Source organism: Osmerus mordax, chromosome 10 (genome assembly GCF_038355195.1).
Source record: "Osmerus mordax isolate fOsmMor3 chromosome 10, fOsmMor3.pri, whole genome shotgun sequence".
Taxonomy (NCBI): Eukaryota; Metazoa; Chordata; class Actinopteri; order Osmeriformes; family Osmeridae; genus Osmerus; species Osmerus mordax.
Window position 1 is genome coordinate 3,305,126 of NC_090059.1, and position 13,517 is coordinate 3,318,642.

General features: G+C 43.4%; 1 protein-coding gene across 3 annotated transcripts in view; it reads right to left on the minus strand.

The window, feature by feature from the left end:
• lhpp (phospholysine phosphohistidine inorganic pyrophosphate phosphatase) overlaps positions 1–13,517 on the minus strand; it is a 60,837-nt gene that overhangs the window by 5,346 nt on the left and 41,974 nt on the right. The window contains exon 7 of one of the 3 annotated variants that reach the window (XM_067244779.1): positions 11,269–11,343. The exons of the other annotated variants lie outside the window; for them this stretch is intronic. Coding sequence (XP_067100880.1) covers positions 11,301–11,343 — 43 coding nt within the window. The 3' untranslated portion in view covers positions 11,269–11,300. The remainder of the gene's footprint in view (positions 1–11,268; positions 11,344–13,517) is intronic. 3 annotated transcript variants of the gene reach the window in all.

Below are 13,517 nucleotides of genomic sequence, written 5' to 3' on the forward strand. Positions count from 1 at the left end.
GTTTTTAGCATTATCCTCCCTCTTATTCTCGCTCTCCCTCTTTGTCTTTCTCTCCCCTTTCATTCACTAGACCTGATAATAATAGAATCAGGAACACAATTATAAAACATCCATATTATACAACAGCCACACATATACAGTAACCACTGCCTTCCGATGATAACCTGGAGTCATGTCCTCCAAACAAGAGAGGGAGAGGGCAATCATCTCCATCTTTCTCCACAGTGTTCTTCAGAGGTAGGCCTATGTTACCACATACCAAGACAAATCCTCAATCAAAAAGTAGAATTTGTTGACAACCTTTTTTTCAATGCTACTTAATCTAATTCAGGCATAAGTGAATTTGATGGACAAGTCTGTGTAATGAATATTCATGTTATGTCCCCGGCCTGATCCGGGCACAGGTGTTGGCTCCAGGCTTCATGCCACATTCTCCTTCCCTCCTGTGAATTTGACACACCTGCACCTCATCCCCTCATCAGCACCACAGTATTTCAACCCCGGTTTTCCAGTCACTCATTGCCAGTTCAACGCTTCATCCAGACGTGTTAGTATTGGCTCTTATGCTAAGGAAAATAACTAGTACACTCCTAAATATCCTGCTTTCTCTCTGCCTGCTACAGACCGTGCCACATCCTCCGGTTCATCAGCCTGCCTGCCACACCTGCCTGCCTGCCACACCTGCCTGCCCCACAGGATCTCCTTTGTTCTCCTTAAACCTTATTTCAAATAAACCAGTCAACCATACCTTCAGCGGAGTTGTGCATTTGGGTCCACCAACCAGTAGCCAGTTGGTCCATTGTAACATCATATTTTTCTTACATTTACCAGAATGGTAGAATATAGTTAACTACCTACTGTGAGTATGAATGGGTGTGCATGAGTGTGTTTGTGTATGTGTGTGCTTGCAATTTGGTGAGGGTGCAGGCAGTGTTGATTGAGTCACTGAGCACACCTCCTGTGCAGCCTGAACACACAGCAGAGGGATGAGAGAGAAAAAAGGGCCCCGGCAGAGACCAAGCAGGGCCCAGTCCTCAGCAGCTCAAGCCAAACAGCCTGCCTATGGTTAATTGGGGGAGGGACTGGGATCCCCATTGAAAAGGCTAATAGCCCATGGCCATGTATTTAAGGAGGGGTGGGGTAGTGTTGGGGGGGTGGACAGTGATACCTTTCATCCTGCCATCTGTGGGCTTTAGCGCTCTCTCTCTTCCTCTCTTTCTCGTGTTTCTTTATGGTAGGAGTGTAAAATGACCATCTGGGGAAGCTGGGGTTGGCTGGGCTGGTTTATTGTCTCAGCGTGGGAGTCTCATCTCCCTGTGAAAAGGCTGTGGTAAATTATTGATACGTCATTGACTTATAATGTGAGGCGGTCTTTAGAGAAGCGTCCGAGACTGGGGAGCATGATACCCCGGGACGTGGAGAGACGATGTCAGACTCGGGGCAGACAGAAGCTCCATAAGTCTATTACTACTCTCTTTTCTCTCCCTCCCTCATTCCTCTCTCGCCCCTCGCTAACTCCCTCTCTCTTGCTCATGTTTAATGAACATCTCGGTAACAGTGTTGGTCACATCTCTGGTAAGGCATTTAGTGAATAACTGCATACAAGGCTAGAAAGATAGGGATAAGGATAATAAGGGGGAGAGACAGGGAAAGATAGAATGACATGGGAGTATGTGCATGTGGGTCCTGGGAGGGGTACCCCGATTGGCTGCTGATAACAGACTGCTGTCCGGATGAGAGACATTCTCAGAATCGATTATGTGTAGATTCAGGGTGTCTCTGCCAATCCCAATGCATGATGACAAAAAAGAGAGGTTTGGATGTATTGTATTTTTCAGTAAGGAAGCCTGAATCCTTTGAATCAAGCATCAAATCAATAATGAAACACATCAGCGTTCACTGTCTTTCCATCCAATGATCTTACTCACCCAGAACTTTGAATCTGGCTGTCTAACCTGCCATCTCTAACAATGGTGAGGATGGGGAAAGATGTCGGTGTCCCCAAACTACATTTACAACTTCATTTAGCAGACGCTTTTATCCAAAGCGACTTCCAAGAGAGAGCTTTACAAAAGTGCATAGGTCACTGATCATAATAACGAGATAGCCCCAAAACATTGCGAGTAGCCAAAACATGAAGCATACATTATGAAAAGCAAATAGGTGCCAATGGGAAGAACCATAAGAACATGTAGTTAAACAAGTTACAATTAAGTTTTTGAGTGTACCTGTAGAAAAAGCAAGCAACAATAATATAATTCACAGCGAGTACAAGAAGTTAAATCAGTTACAACTAACCAACAAGAGCAACAAGTCCCTCAATAAGAGTCATTGTGTTCCTGGAGGAAACTAACATCAGGTCCAGCAAATCATTCCTAAGTACCGTTGTACTCCCGGAACAAGGGAGTCAGGTGGAGAGACTTGATGTAGTCGGGTGCAGTCCCATTCACCCCTCGGAAGGTCAGTACCAGAGTCTTGAATCTTGTATGGGCCATGATGGGAAGCCAGTAGAGGGAGATGAGGAGTGGAGTAACATGGGAGCGTCTGGGTAGATTGAAGACCAGGCATGATGCTGCTTTCTGAAACCTCTGGAGACGGCGGGTTGTGCATGCTGGGAGACCGGCGAGCACCGAGTTGCAGTAGTCCAACTTGCAGAGGACAAGTGCTTGGACTAGCAGCTGGGTAGAATGCTCAGAGGAGGTATCTCCTGATCTTCCGGATGTTGTAGAGGGTGAATCTACACGACCGGGAGACTGCAGCAATGTGGGCAGTGAGGGAGAGCTTGTCATCCATGGTAACCCCGAGGTTCCTGGCAGAGGATGAAGGGGTCACCGTCGCAGATCCCAGGGTGATTGAGAGGTCGTGGGAGATGGAGGGTTTGACCGGGATGATGAGAAGTTCTGTTTTGGCGAGGTTCAGCTGGAGGTGGTGCTTGGTCATCCAGGCGGAGATGTCTGTGAGGCAGGCCTCGATCCTAGCTGAGATCCCCGTATCAGTCGGGGGGAACAACAGGTACAGCTGCGTGTCGTCAGCGTAGCAGTGGTAGGAGAAGCCATGGGAAGTGATGATTGGTCCAAGTGAGGTGGTGTACAGGGAGAAGAGGAGGGGTCCAAGGACAGAGCCCTGTGGGACACCAGTGGAGAGCTGGCGAGGGCCTGACACTTTGCCTCCCCAGGAGACCTGGTAGGATCTTCCCGACAGGTAGGATGAGATCCACTGACTCAAACTATGGTCATGGCTGACTGTGTGTGTCCCCCCTCCCATCTTCAACAATTTCCTGGTGCATAGCCAGGGGGGGGATTGAAGATGTCCAGGATGGGAAGGTGGAGGTATAGAGGGGATGGGCAAAAATGAGAATGGGTAGGGTTGCAAAGGAGCGGAAAGTTTCCGGTAAATTTCCGGAAAGTTTCCGGAAAGTTTGCACGGGAATTTTGGCTCGGGAATTTTGAAGAAAAAAAAACGTGCCAAAGTTTTTTGCAAAAGCATATAACAGGGAACTTCAATGTAGTTGAGAACAAGACTATGCACGCCTAGCTCAACTGGAGCCTGAATGCAGCTGGTTGGGAACATTGTCTGCCAGAAACATAAACTTAAAACGTTCTGTTGTTTTTGAACGTCTTTCTCATGTTGTGGGTGTTGCGTCTGAACATTTCAGCCCTATGCCTGGCAAGTGTGAGAGCGCCGAATTGCGTAGAGGCCAAGAGCGGTATTGCAGACAGAGATTTCAATTATAGCTCGCAACATATTGAAAGACATTTTTGGAGCTGTGAAATTAATTTTAAAAAATTAACTATGAACTGAACTAGTTCATGTAGAAAGTGAACCTTCCCAACACTGTTTGTATTTACCTAGCATATTGATTACTTGGTAAACTGAAGCCATGTTCATTTTAATACCAAGTTTATTTGTATACAGTAGACTAACTTTTTACAGCAGTGAGAGTAGGATGTATGTATGTCCACACAAAAGTTGTATTATAAATGTTTGCATGCATGTCTGTTTATGACAAGGTAAATACAGTTAAATTACCCCAAAATTTGTATTCTCGTTAATTCCCGTATATTCCCGTTAATTCCCGTGCAAAGTTTCCAACTTTGAATATTCCCGGAATTTTGCAACCCTAAGAATGGGTGTGTGGATGGCCAGAAGTTCCTTTTGGGGCGGGGGGGGGGGATTTAGACTTTGTCTGTCTCTACATGTCTGTCCACCTGTCCATTTGCTGCCAGCCTATCTAGCTGTCTGTTACTGTGCATGTCTGAGCATCGTTTTATACATCAACGGAGTCAGGTGGCTGAGCGGTTAGGGAATCGGGCTAGTAATCAGAAGGTTGCCGGTTCGATTCTGGCCGTGAAAAATGACGTTGTGTCCTTGGGCAAGGCACTTCACCCTACTTGCCTCGGGGGAATGTCCCTGTACTTACTGTAAGTCGCTCTGGATAAGAGCGTCTGCTAAATGTACATCTACCCTTTTCTCCCTGTCCGAATCAGAACCAACTCTGTCACACAATACTGTTATTCTGGGTTTTATTGTGGTTACTATAACAGTTGAAAAACACCTCTGTGTTTAGAGACCCAGAACGGTTCTGTGAAAAGGTACTGGAGGTCTCCCTCTCGGGATGGAGACAGAACCTTCTCTGACAGTTCTAAACAGCTGGGAGTGGTTGCATGCTGACAACAGCCCACAGTGACTTGTGACTACAAAGGAAGAAAACAAGCTAGAGTGAGATAGGAGTTTCTGCTCTTAGACTTGGTTTCAGCCAAGGTAAACAGGACAGGGTGCAGTATGGATGCTCGCAGAGTAAGAACCATAAAATGCCTTGATCCTGATTTCGAGAGAGGCCTTTTACAAGGTCACTGGAAAGGAAAGCTCACAGTTAAACTACCAGCGAATATAAAAAGTATATTTTGGCTTGTTGAACAATAAGGGTGCGTTCACACTGCAGCGGAGCGGGCAGCACGGGGCGTCGGCTTCCAATTCATTTTCAATGAAACCAGGCGTTGATGCTCGCGTAGGGCATTGTGGGAAGGCGATTGGAGCAGAGCGTTGCAAACTTTATGTAAATGAGGAGCGTGAAAACGCTAGCGTTGGCCAATCGGATTGGTTTCTTGTTTCTTGTAACGTAGCAACTGTTGGTCATGGTAAACATTTTTAGGTTTTACAATTTCAAGATGGAGGAGAAACTTATCGTATGTGTCTGCACACCTAGTTCTGTTCAGAACAAAGTTACGTAATGTGACGAGCCTGAATTTAAAGATTACATTAAACTAATAATGCATGGTGCAGGGTTGCCAACGTTGTCAGTGTCCCTAGTGTGTTTTTATACTTTTAAATTCAGTCTGGTCACATTACGTGACTGTTCTGTGCCACTGCTAGCTTGCTAGCCCAGCCTGCAAACGACTGGTTGAGTGACCGGTGGCGTAACGTGTATTCTACTGTAATCTTGCACTGGTAAAAATTCTGTATTTTTACACAAATGTTGTGTAAAAGTGGTATTTTGATCGATATTGTGAGTACATGAACCTAAGTCAGCACGCTTGGTCATGACTACAACAGTGACCTTAGAGAACTACAACTCTGTATTAACTTTTCTAACACGCCCCTGAGCGTGGTGTACTGTGGGAAGGCAAGCGGTGCAGAGCGTTAAAAAACGCTGCAGTGTGAACACACCGTAAGAGTAAACTGGAGGACCATATTGACAGGAGTCTGCAAAGAGATACTGAAAACCGTAATCTCGTGAACACATAATATTCCTGAACAAAAGGCCTGAGTACACACATTCCCCAGATGATCCCTCCCCTTTCTGTAACAGAGACACACCTGAAACTGTATACATTGTAATAGCTTTTTGGCTATATGAAATCTGAAGGATAAGCAAGGCTGAAACAGTGTGTACATGTGGCTTTCCCAAGGGCTGTACTCTAACCCTTGTACACAGATTAGCCTACAATAACCTAAGGATGCACACTAGACTAAAGGCCGAAATATGCTTCTGCGTCTCCGTTTACGGATGGGCGGGCGCACGGATACGCACGGATACGGACGGATTGACTTCGTTTATGGTTCTCCGTAGGCTTTTTTTGTAAGTCGTCGTGGAGTGTTTATTTACCTAGGTTATCGAGAAGTCGGAGCAAATTTACAAATTAGCCGTTTCATCAATAAAATACGCACATTTTCAGCAACTACACTGCCCATTTCTCGTCACATTTTAATTTAGATGCTGATTTACATGTACTGTTTAGCTGAAATGTGACAATATGAATTGTAAAAACTTACAGCAATGGCGGTCAAAGGATTCTGTTCGTCCTGTTTATCACGGCAACCCCACCCCCGCCCCTGACGCTAGCGGTTCTTAATACTGACCAATCACAGCCAAGGGGGTCTCCGTAGCTCTCCGTCGCTCTCCGAAATTACGACGGATAGTTAGAAAATTCAGGAGGTGCATGTCGAGCTCTCCGGGGCTCTCCGAGGGCTGACGGAGAGCTCGTAGAGGGCGTTCCGATGTGTCAGTTTTTCGAAAAACGCAGAAGCATATATCGGCCTTTACGCACACAAATTAGACTTATCTGCAGAAGCTGACTCTGGCCTGTTCTGCCAAGGAGACCATGACTGGCCCTTACATCCCCCACTCCACACACACACACACACACATATATACTGTTGGCTGACGTTTACAGAGCAAATCAGCAAAGATGGCTGCTGAAATGTTTACCCTGATTTCTGTCCTTGGGACACGTTTCAACTGATACACGGAATGAGAGACTTGCATTGACATGTGATAGCTCATACTACCATACTAAGTAGGCGAAGTGATGATAATGCAACTACATAATGGCAGTCAATAATTTGGTCTCCTTCAATAGACTGTTAACCAATAAGGTGGATGAAAGGTAGCCAAACTTCAGTACGACTGCCCAAAGCTAATGTTAAAATCACAGAGTACCCAAGGCTCTGTATTTATTCCACACACAGTGTTACATCAATTCCACTTTGCACAGAGAAGCTGGAGAGGGCCGCCCTTTCATGGTGCTTCAAAAGCGGGCCCCTCTCTGTGTACTCCACTGTGAAGGACTGGTCCATTGAAGATGAGAGGGCGGGCGGGGGCCAAACTAGGAACAGAGAACAGGCCCCTGTGGACCTCGCCTTTCATGCCAGGAGGAAAGGACAGCGTTCAAATCAATGTCCGCTTCACGCCAGGAAGAACAGGGAGAAAGTGTGGGTCAGGGCAATGGTGCCTCCCATCTCCCATCTGGTCCTGTGTTGATCACTAAACTAACAGTTTAGCCATCACTAAAGACAGCCATGATTCGATGTACTGCTGCACAGTTCAACAGGGAAGCTAGGGTTTGCACTGCAGACAGCATAGACAGTTCCCATACAGTTGATAGAAGTATTATCTCTTATTATATCGTATTCAAATTGGCCCCGGTGCGAACCTGTTCTACATTAAGGATAACTTTGTTGTGGGACGGATAACTTTGGGTTGCAAACTCAGGATAACACCCCACACGCATGGCTACACCCCTCCAATTAGGGGGTCTCGCCATCTGAACAGCCTTTCTGTAACTGCTATATTCTTCAGGGATCTGGGTAACTTTAAACATGCACATGCATGAACTGTGCATTTACATGATGGGCTCAGAAAGCATTAGTTTGGGTTATCGCTAGAGAATCAGGCCAGGCAAGGAAGGAAAGGAAATGGACTTGGGATGGAATTGGATTAGACTCACTAAAATAGACAATCTCACATAATGTATAATTATACCTTATATGGTGAATTTGTTTAAATTGTCAAATTGAGTTATGAGCTTGTTCTATACCAAGAGCAACAGGTTTGTCAAGAAAACAATGTATCGTATTTTTCAGAAATTAAATATATTATTTTTATAAAAACAACAGTAGAAACACTTTTTTTGTGACTGCTATTTAACCCGTTAAGGAGTAGCGTCACACATGATCGTTCAAATGCGGGTCTCACAGCGTAACGTTGCACATATGCGATTTTGAACATTCCAACTGAATCTTTTCCGATGGACAAAAACTATGCCACAAACTCTTTAGTATGGCTTCAAAATGTACTAATGAGAAGGCTAACAAGTAACACTAGCATGGTAGTAGCATTGCTATGAGTATTATGCTAGCTAACTTAGCCCGGAAGCTAACTAAAGCTAGCTAGCTACCGTTGCGGAAAAATAACTTGCGCTTTGGGGACCGTCGGAAATATTTAGAACTCACGCGTCTAAAGGTAAATATTCCTTAATTCCCGGGCAATAGAAAACATACATTAGCCTACGCACTTACTTACTTTAGTTTTCGAAGTGTGTTACACAACGGCATGCTGTAAGATCGCCTATACTCGTGCATTGCTTGGTATCATTGTTCCCGTATCAAGTGCGGCATATATTCCAGTGCGGTTTATACTCAGATTTACAAACACAAAGCTCCCATTCGGGTGGGGTGCGGTTTATAGAAATTTAATTTACTTTCCGAAAAATACGGTCCACCTGACTAGTCATGTAGTACCTGTTTCCGTGTCAGTGTGTACAGTATACATACTATGAAAATTAAAGATTAAAGTTTAAAGATGTTGACAGAAAGTTTATGGGTTCCATAGACCTTTCTATATATATCATAGGACTGAAGCCAGGAAGAATACACAGTCACTAAAAAGTGATAAGATTTGACAGGTCACTGAGTCATTAGGACTTTTTTTTTTTTTAAGGCTTTGGCTTTGGCTCTGGGTGTGCTCAGCCAGGGAGATGAAGTGTTGACCTGGGCCCAAATGTATCAAACTCTGTGTAAATTAATCTCTAAAAGTATGCATACGTGAATAACTGGAAAACTCAGTATGCAACGTTTTTCTCTGATTTAGAAACACTGCGTACACAAATCACACTTTTGTCTTCATAGATTCCACTTAACTTGTGATTGTGCGCACGTGAACAAGCTTGTTGTCCACACCCCGTCAACTCCCATATTTGACCTTACATTGTTGTTGAAATGCCCATATTTTGTCAGGTTTCTCATTCAACTTCTTCAAATTATTTTAAATGAGAAATGGATAAGGCAACAAAAAGAACGGTGAAAAATATCAACTTTACTGAATGTGAAATGGAGATCTTAATTAGCAAAATAGGAGGAGCATCTTGTTTGGTGGCCTTAGGCTAACAGTTATTTGAATGTTGATGGGAGTTAAATGTTTTTGATTTACCAACAAAAATATAAATCAACCCAGGGTGCTTTTATCGTAAAATGGGTGAGGTTTTCGCTGCAAATTGCACTTAAATGTTGGCCTGTTCAACCGCAGTGTAAGGGAATGATGTACATTGGGGACAGGAAGATTCCACACTTCGGGCATCACACAACTGAGGGTGGATTAGGGTTGGGTACCGAAACCTGGTTCCACTATGGAACCGGTTCCTACGCAACCGGTAGGAATTGGACCGGATTAGAACGCAAATTTTGGTTCCTCGATTCGGTTCCACTTAATGTGTCAAATTGGGTTGCAACCCTAGGGGGTTGTCCCGTATTTTCCAAGTTGTCTTCAATTCACACGTTTTCTTTCTGGCCAAATAGACTAAAGCGAGATATAGGGCTGTCCCCGACTAAGATTTTCTTTGGTCGACCGAGACTTGACTAAAACGTCTGAAAATCGACTCATCGAAATTTGAAACTCTTTTTTTTTTTTTTCACACAAAAAAAAAACGTACAAACATTTTCGCGATCTGACTCAATGGCTGCTGGACATTGCAGATTCAGCCGCTAATAGCCTACTAATAATAAGACTCGTATCACCAGTCCTGTTGTAACCGAATGCCGATGGTATTTAGTATCTCTTACAATGTAGGCCTACTACAAATAAAAACTATTGTTTGTTTAACATGCAAATCATCAGAGCGCGCTTATCACTGCCTGAACTTGCAGCATGCGAACTTACGTAGAAGCTGAGTAGGGAACGGTGCAACAGAGAAAGATTTTGTTGTCTTGGCCAGAGAAGATAATGTCATTCGATTTGGATGTGATTCTTATAATAGGCATATTCATTTTTCAACCCAGCGCGTTAGCATGACCGAAGTAGGGCTAGGCCAACTTACGTTTTTCAGGTGCACTTTCTCTCTGCCTTTTGATCACTTTCTGTTGCCGTATCAAATCTCAAAACATGGCGTGTCTCAAAACATCCCTTTTTAATAAATCTGATACTCTATGTAGAAACCATACTGTAAAAAGAATGGATGGTATAACAGCTCTGAAAAGTGAAAGCAAAACATAGCCCCCTGGTGGCTGGCTGCAGTATAGGTCATAAGTCCCGCCCACTCCATGCTAGTGGATAAGGCCCATCTATTTTTTTTGTTGGGCCCCCATAAACCATCTTTTTTCCAAAGATGGTTTATGTCATTTTAGGTAGTTCTCATCACACAGATGTCTGTTCAAGTGCACATTTTTTCAGATCAGTTTGTTTTTAATTTGTTATTTGACGATATAAAAAGGGGTTAGTGTGTACTTGCTATCGGGTCGGGCAAGTGTATGGGTGGGACCTTGATACTGCGGCTCCACCACACATCATTATTGCGCAGACTCTGGCTCCAAATGACAACACCAGCACAAGATGGCAGCACCCGTATCCATGGCCGCGGGAACTAGGGGTGCTGAGGGTGCTGCAGCACCCCTGCTGACCGCACGAGAATTTAAAATAATATGACTTGAAAATCCACCACCGCGGCACCTCCCTGTAACATTAAGCCCCCCAGCCAGCAGCCCCGTAATAAAATATGCTCCCGCGGCTATGCCCGTATCCAGGATATTTTGGCTTCATTTTTTTTACAGTGGGAGGAAGAGGAGACGCGTCGTCGTCTTTTTACAATATATGGTAGAAACACCCATACACATGTTTCTGCGCCCATTTTCATTTGTACGCGTCGGGGCAGACTTACCCATCATGCCTGGGACACACTGACTGCAAAGCACCCGGAAGCGCCACGATCGGTTACGAATGGCGCAAGGCTGTTCACACTAGACACGCATTTCTCCGCACCGGTCACCAAGCCTTTCACCTTCTCTGAGCTTTCCTTTTTCACATTGAAAGCTGACATAGACTTCATTTAGGCAACTTGCTGCTCCAACAGCCATCGCAACAGCATCCCAACGTAATGCGGCAACATTTATCTTTTTTGCCATAGGCTAGTCTTTGTAAAATAGGCTACGCGCTGTGGGTCATACAACTCCATGTAGGCATCCACATTTTTGCAGACTTTAGCTAAGGGAATTACCCACTATTCACTGCGTTGTGACGTGAAACACGAGGGTTACCAGGGGAAGCCCAGAAGCGAGAAAAGAATCCCGGCAAACCTGCATCATAAGACAAAAAAGAAGAATAACAGTAAATAAACAAGCATGCGTGAAAGGAGCAACCAACCCTGACGTAAACATAGGTAGAATGAAAAGTTAACATTTAAACACAAAGCTCACTGATGGTGAATATAGCCAGAACTGTGTATAGGTGTTGATAAATTCAAAATATGCTTTCATCAGATTTGATCCAACAACATTACATTTATTTTGCCGAAAATGCAGCAAAGTGCTGTCCCATTCCAATTTATTGCACTTTGAGCCCTTGCAGCCTCTTGCACTCAATAACTTCCGAGGTGACATCAAGTAGGTCCAAGTCTGTGAGGGTTCAGGGTTTAGGGGGGACATTGGGATTGGGCCTTAGTGTCGTAATTATCTGCCCAAATGTGTCCAAAACTGAAACATTCAAGTTAAATATAATAATATTCATAGTTAAATACATTCATCAAATATAACAATATGAGTCCAACGTAATGTTTATATTACATAAAGCTCAAAACTATTTTGGGCTCAAAGTAATGCAGACAAATTACTTGTGCACTCTGTGCGATCACATTACTTATTGAGGTCTCTATTTACACTCACATCAAAACGGTTGCCAGGGGGCTTTAAAAGACTCCATAAAAATATTACATGTTCAATAATAACTATAATAATAATACAAATGTATTATAAGTCATAACCTCCCCCCAAACTATAAAAAAAAATACAGCTGCAAGCAGCGATGCGGGGTCCTCCGCAAAATGGCAAAATATTATAAACTTTTACACTGTAGAAGATCGAGAGTTGGACAACAAGAGAGCAAAACTACTTAATGTTTGGGCAACAACAATGGGCTGAATGGGGATTTGAATTCATGAGCATAAGTTTACAAGTCAGTCTCTCTATCCTCTCTGCTACACACCAACTGTTGAGATTGTATGAATAGAAAGGGTAGAGTATTAGCTTTGGTCAGCTTTGGGACAAAGGTTTTTTGTCCCAAATTGCGCATGGTATTTCAGAATGATGTCATCCTGTTTAACTAAACAGATAATCAAAATCATAACAGGCCCAAAGATTGTGGCTGGATTCAAACCTACAATCTTATACTTTGCAGGTCACCATCCCAGCCCATTGAGCTATTCTCAGTGTTGAATATTGTGAAGTTCAGTTACTGTATAAAAAAATAAGCTGTTTCTCCTGTATTAAGCGTTGTTAGATTCAGCCAAAGTTGAAACTACTCCAATTCAATCATATTTTGACATACCAAGGTGAAATTGTTTGTGGTACTTCAGAATGATGTCATCCTGTTTAACTAAACAGATAATCAAAATGATGACAGGCCAAAAGAGTGTGGCTGGATTTGAACCTACAACCTTATACTTCGCAGATCATCGTCCCAGCCCATTTAACTATTCTCAGTGTTTTGCTGTTCTAATTCAGTCATATTTTTACATACCAAGGTGAAATTGTTTATGGTACTTCAGAGTGATGTCATCTTGAACCCTATTAGGTTTGAAAAACCATCAGTCCAAATTATATGTGATTTATTGACACAAAGATATTGAGGCAATGTGGCGTTTTTAAATACATCAATCAACATATCTGTACAACATTTCAAGTCAATTTGACCTTTTGTTTAAGAGGAGATTGATTTTTAAGGTTTTTGCAAAATGTCGCTGTACAGGAAAATCCATCATGGCGGACCTAATGGGTCCTTGAGGCTTTTTTTGTTCCCCATGAGAAATAAAGTAAGTATACCAATTTTAAGGTCTTTTTCAAGTAATGGGGCGCTGGGGAAATCACGTAGACTTTGGGCGTGGCTTATTGCGCCACCTATGGATGTACATGGGCCACTAGCCGTCTGGGAGTAGTGAGTGACCTGTTGTATCATTGGTCCAAATTTGAAAAAATCAGGTCGAGGACTTTTTGAGCTATTGAGCCATTTAGCGGAGAAGAGGAAAAATAATATCAAGAATACTAACAAAAACAATAGGTTTCCTCCTACCAAACAAAGCGTTCATTCTATTAGTTTCAAAGCAGGCTTCCCCTCCTTCACCATACTACTATGGACAATTCCATCAATTGCAGCAACTGCGCAGCAAAGCACGTCGTATCAGATCGGTTAATATGAGACAGTAGAAGAGTGAAGTGAATGCAAAAAAAACATTTTCTAAATGAAACGCAACTCCCCG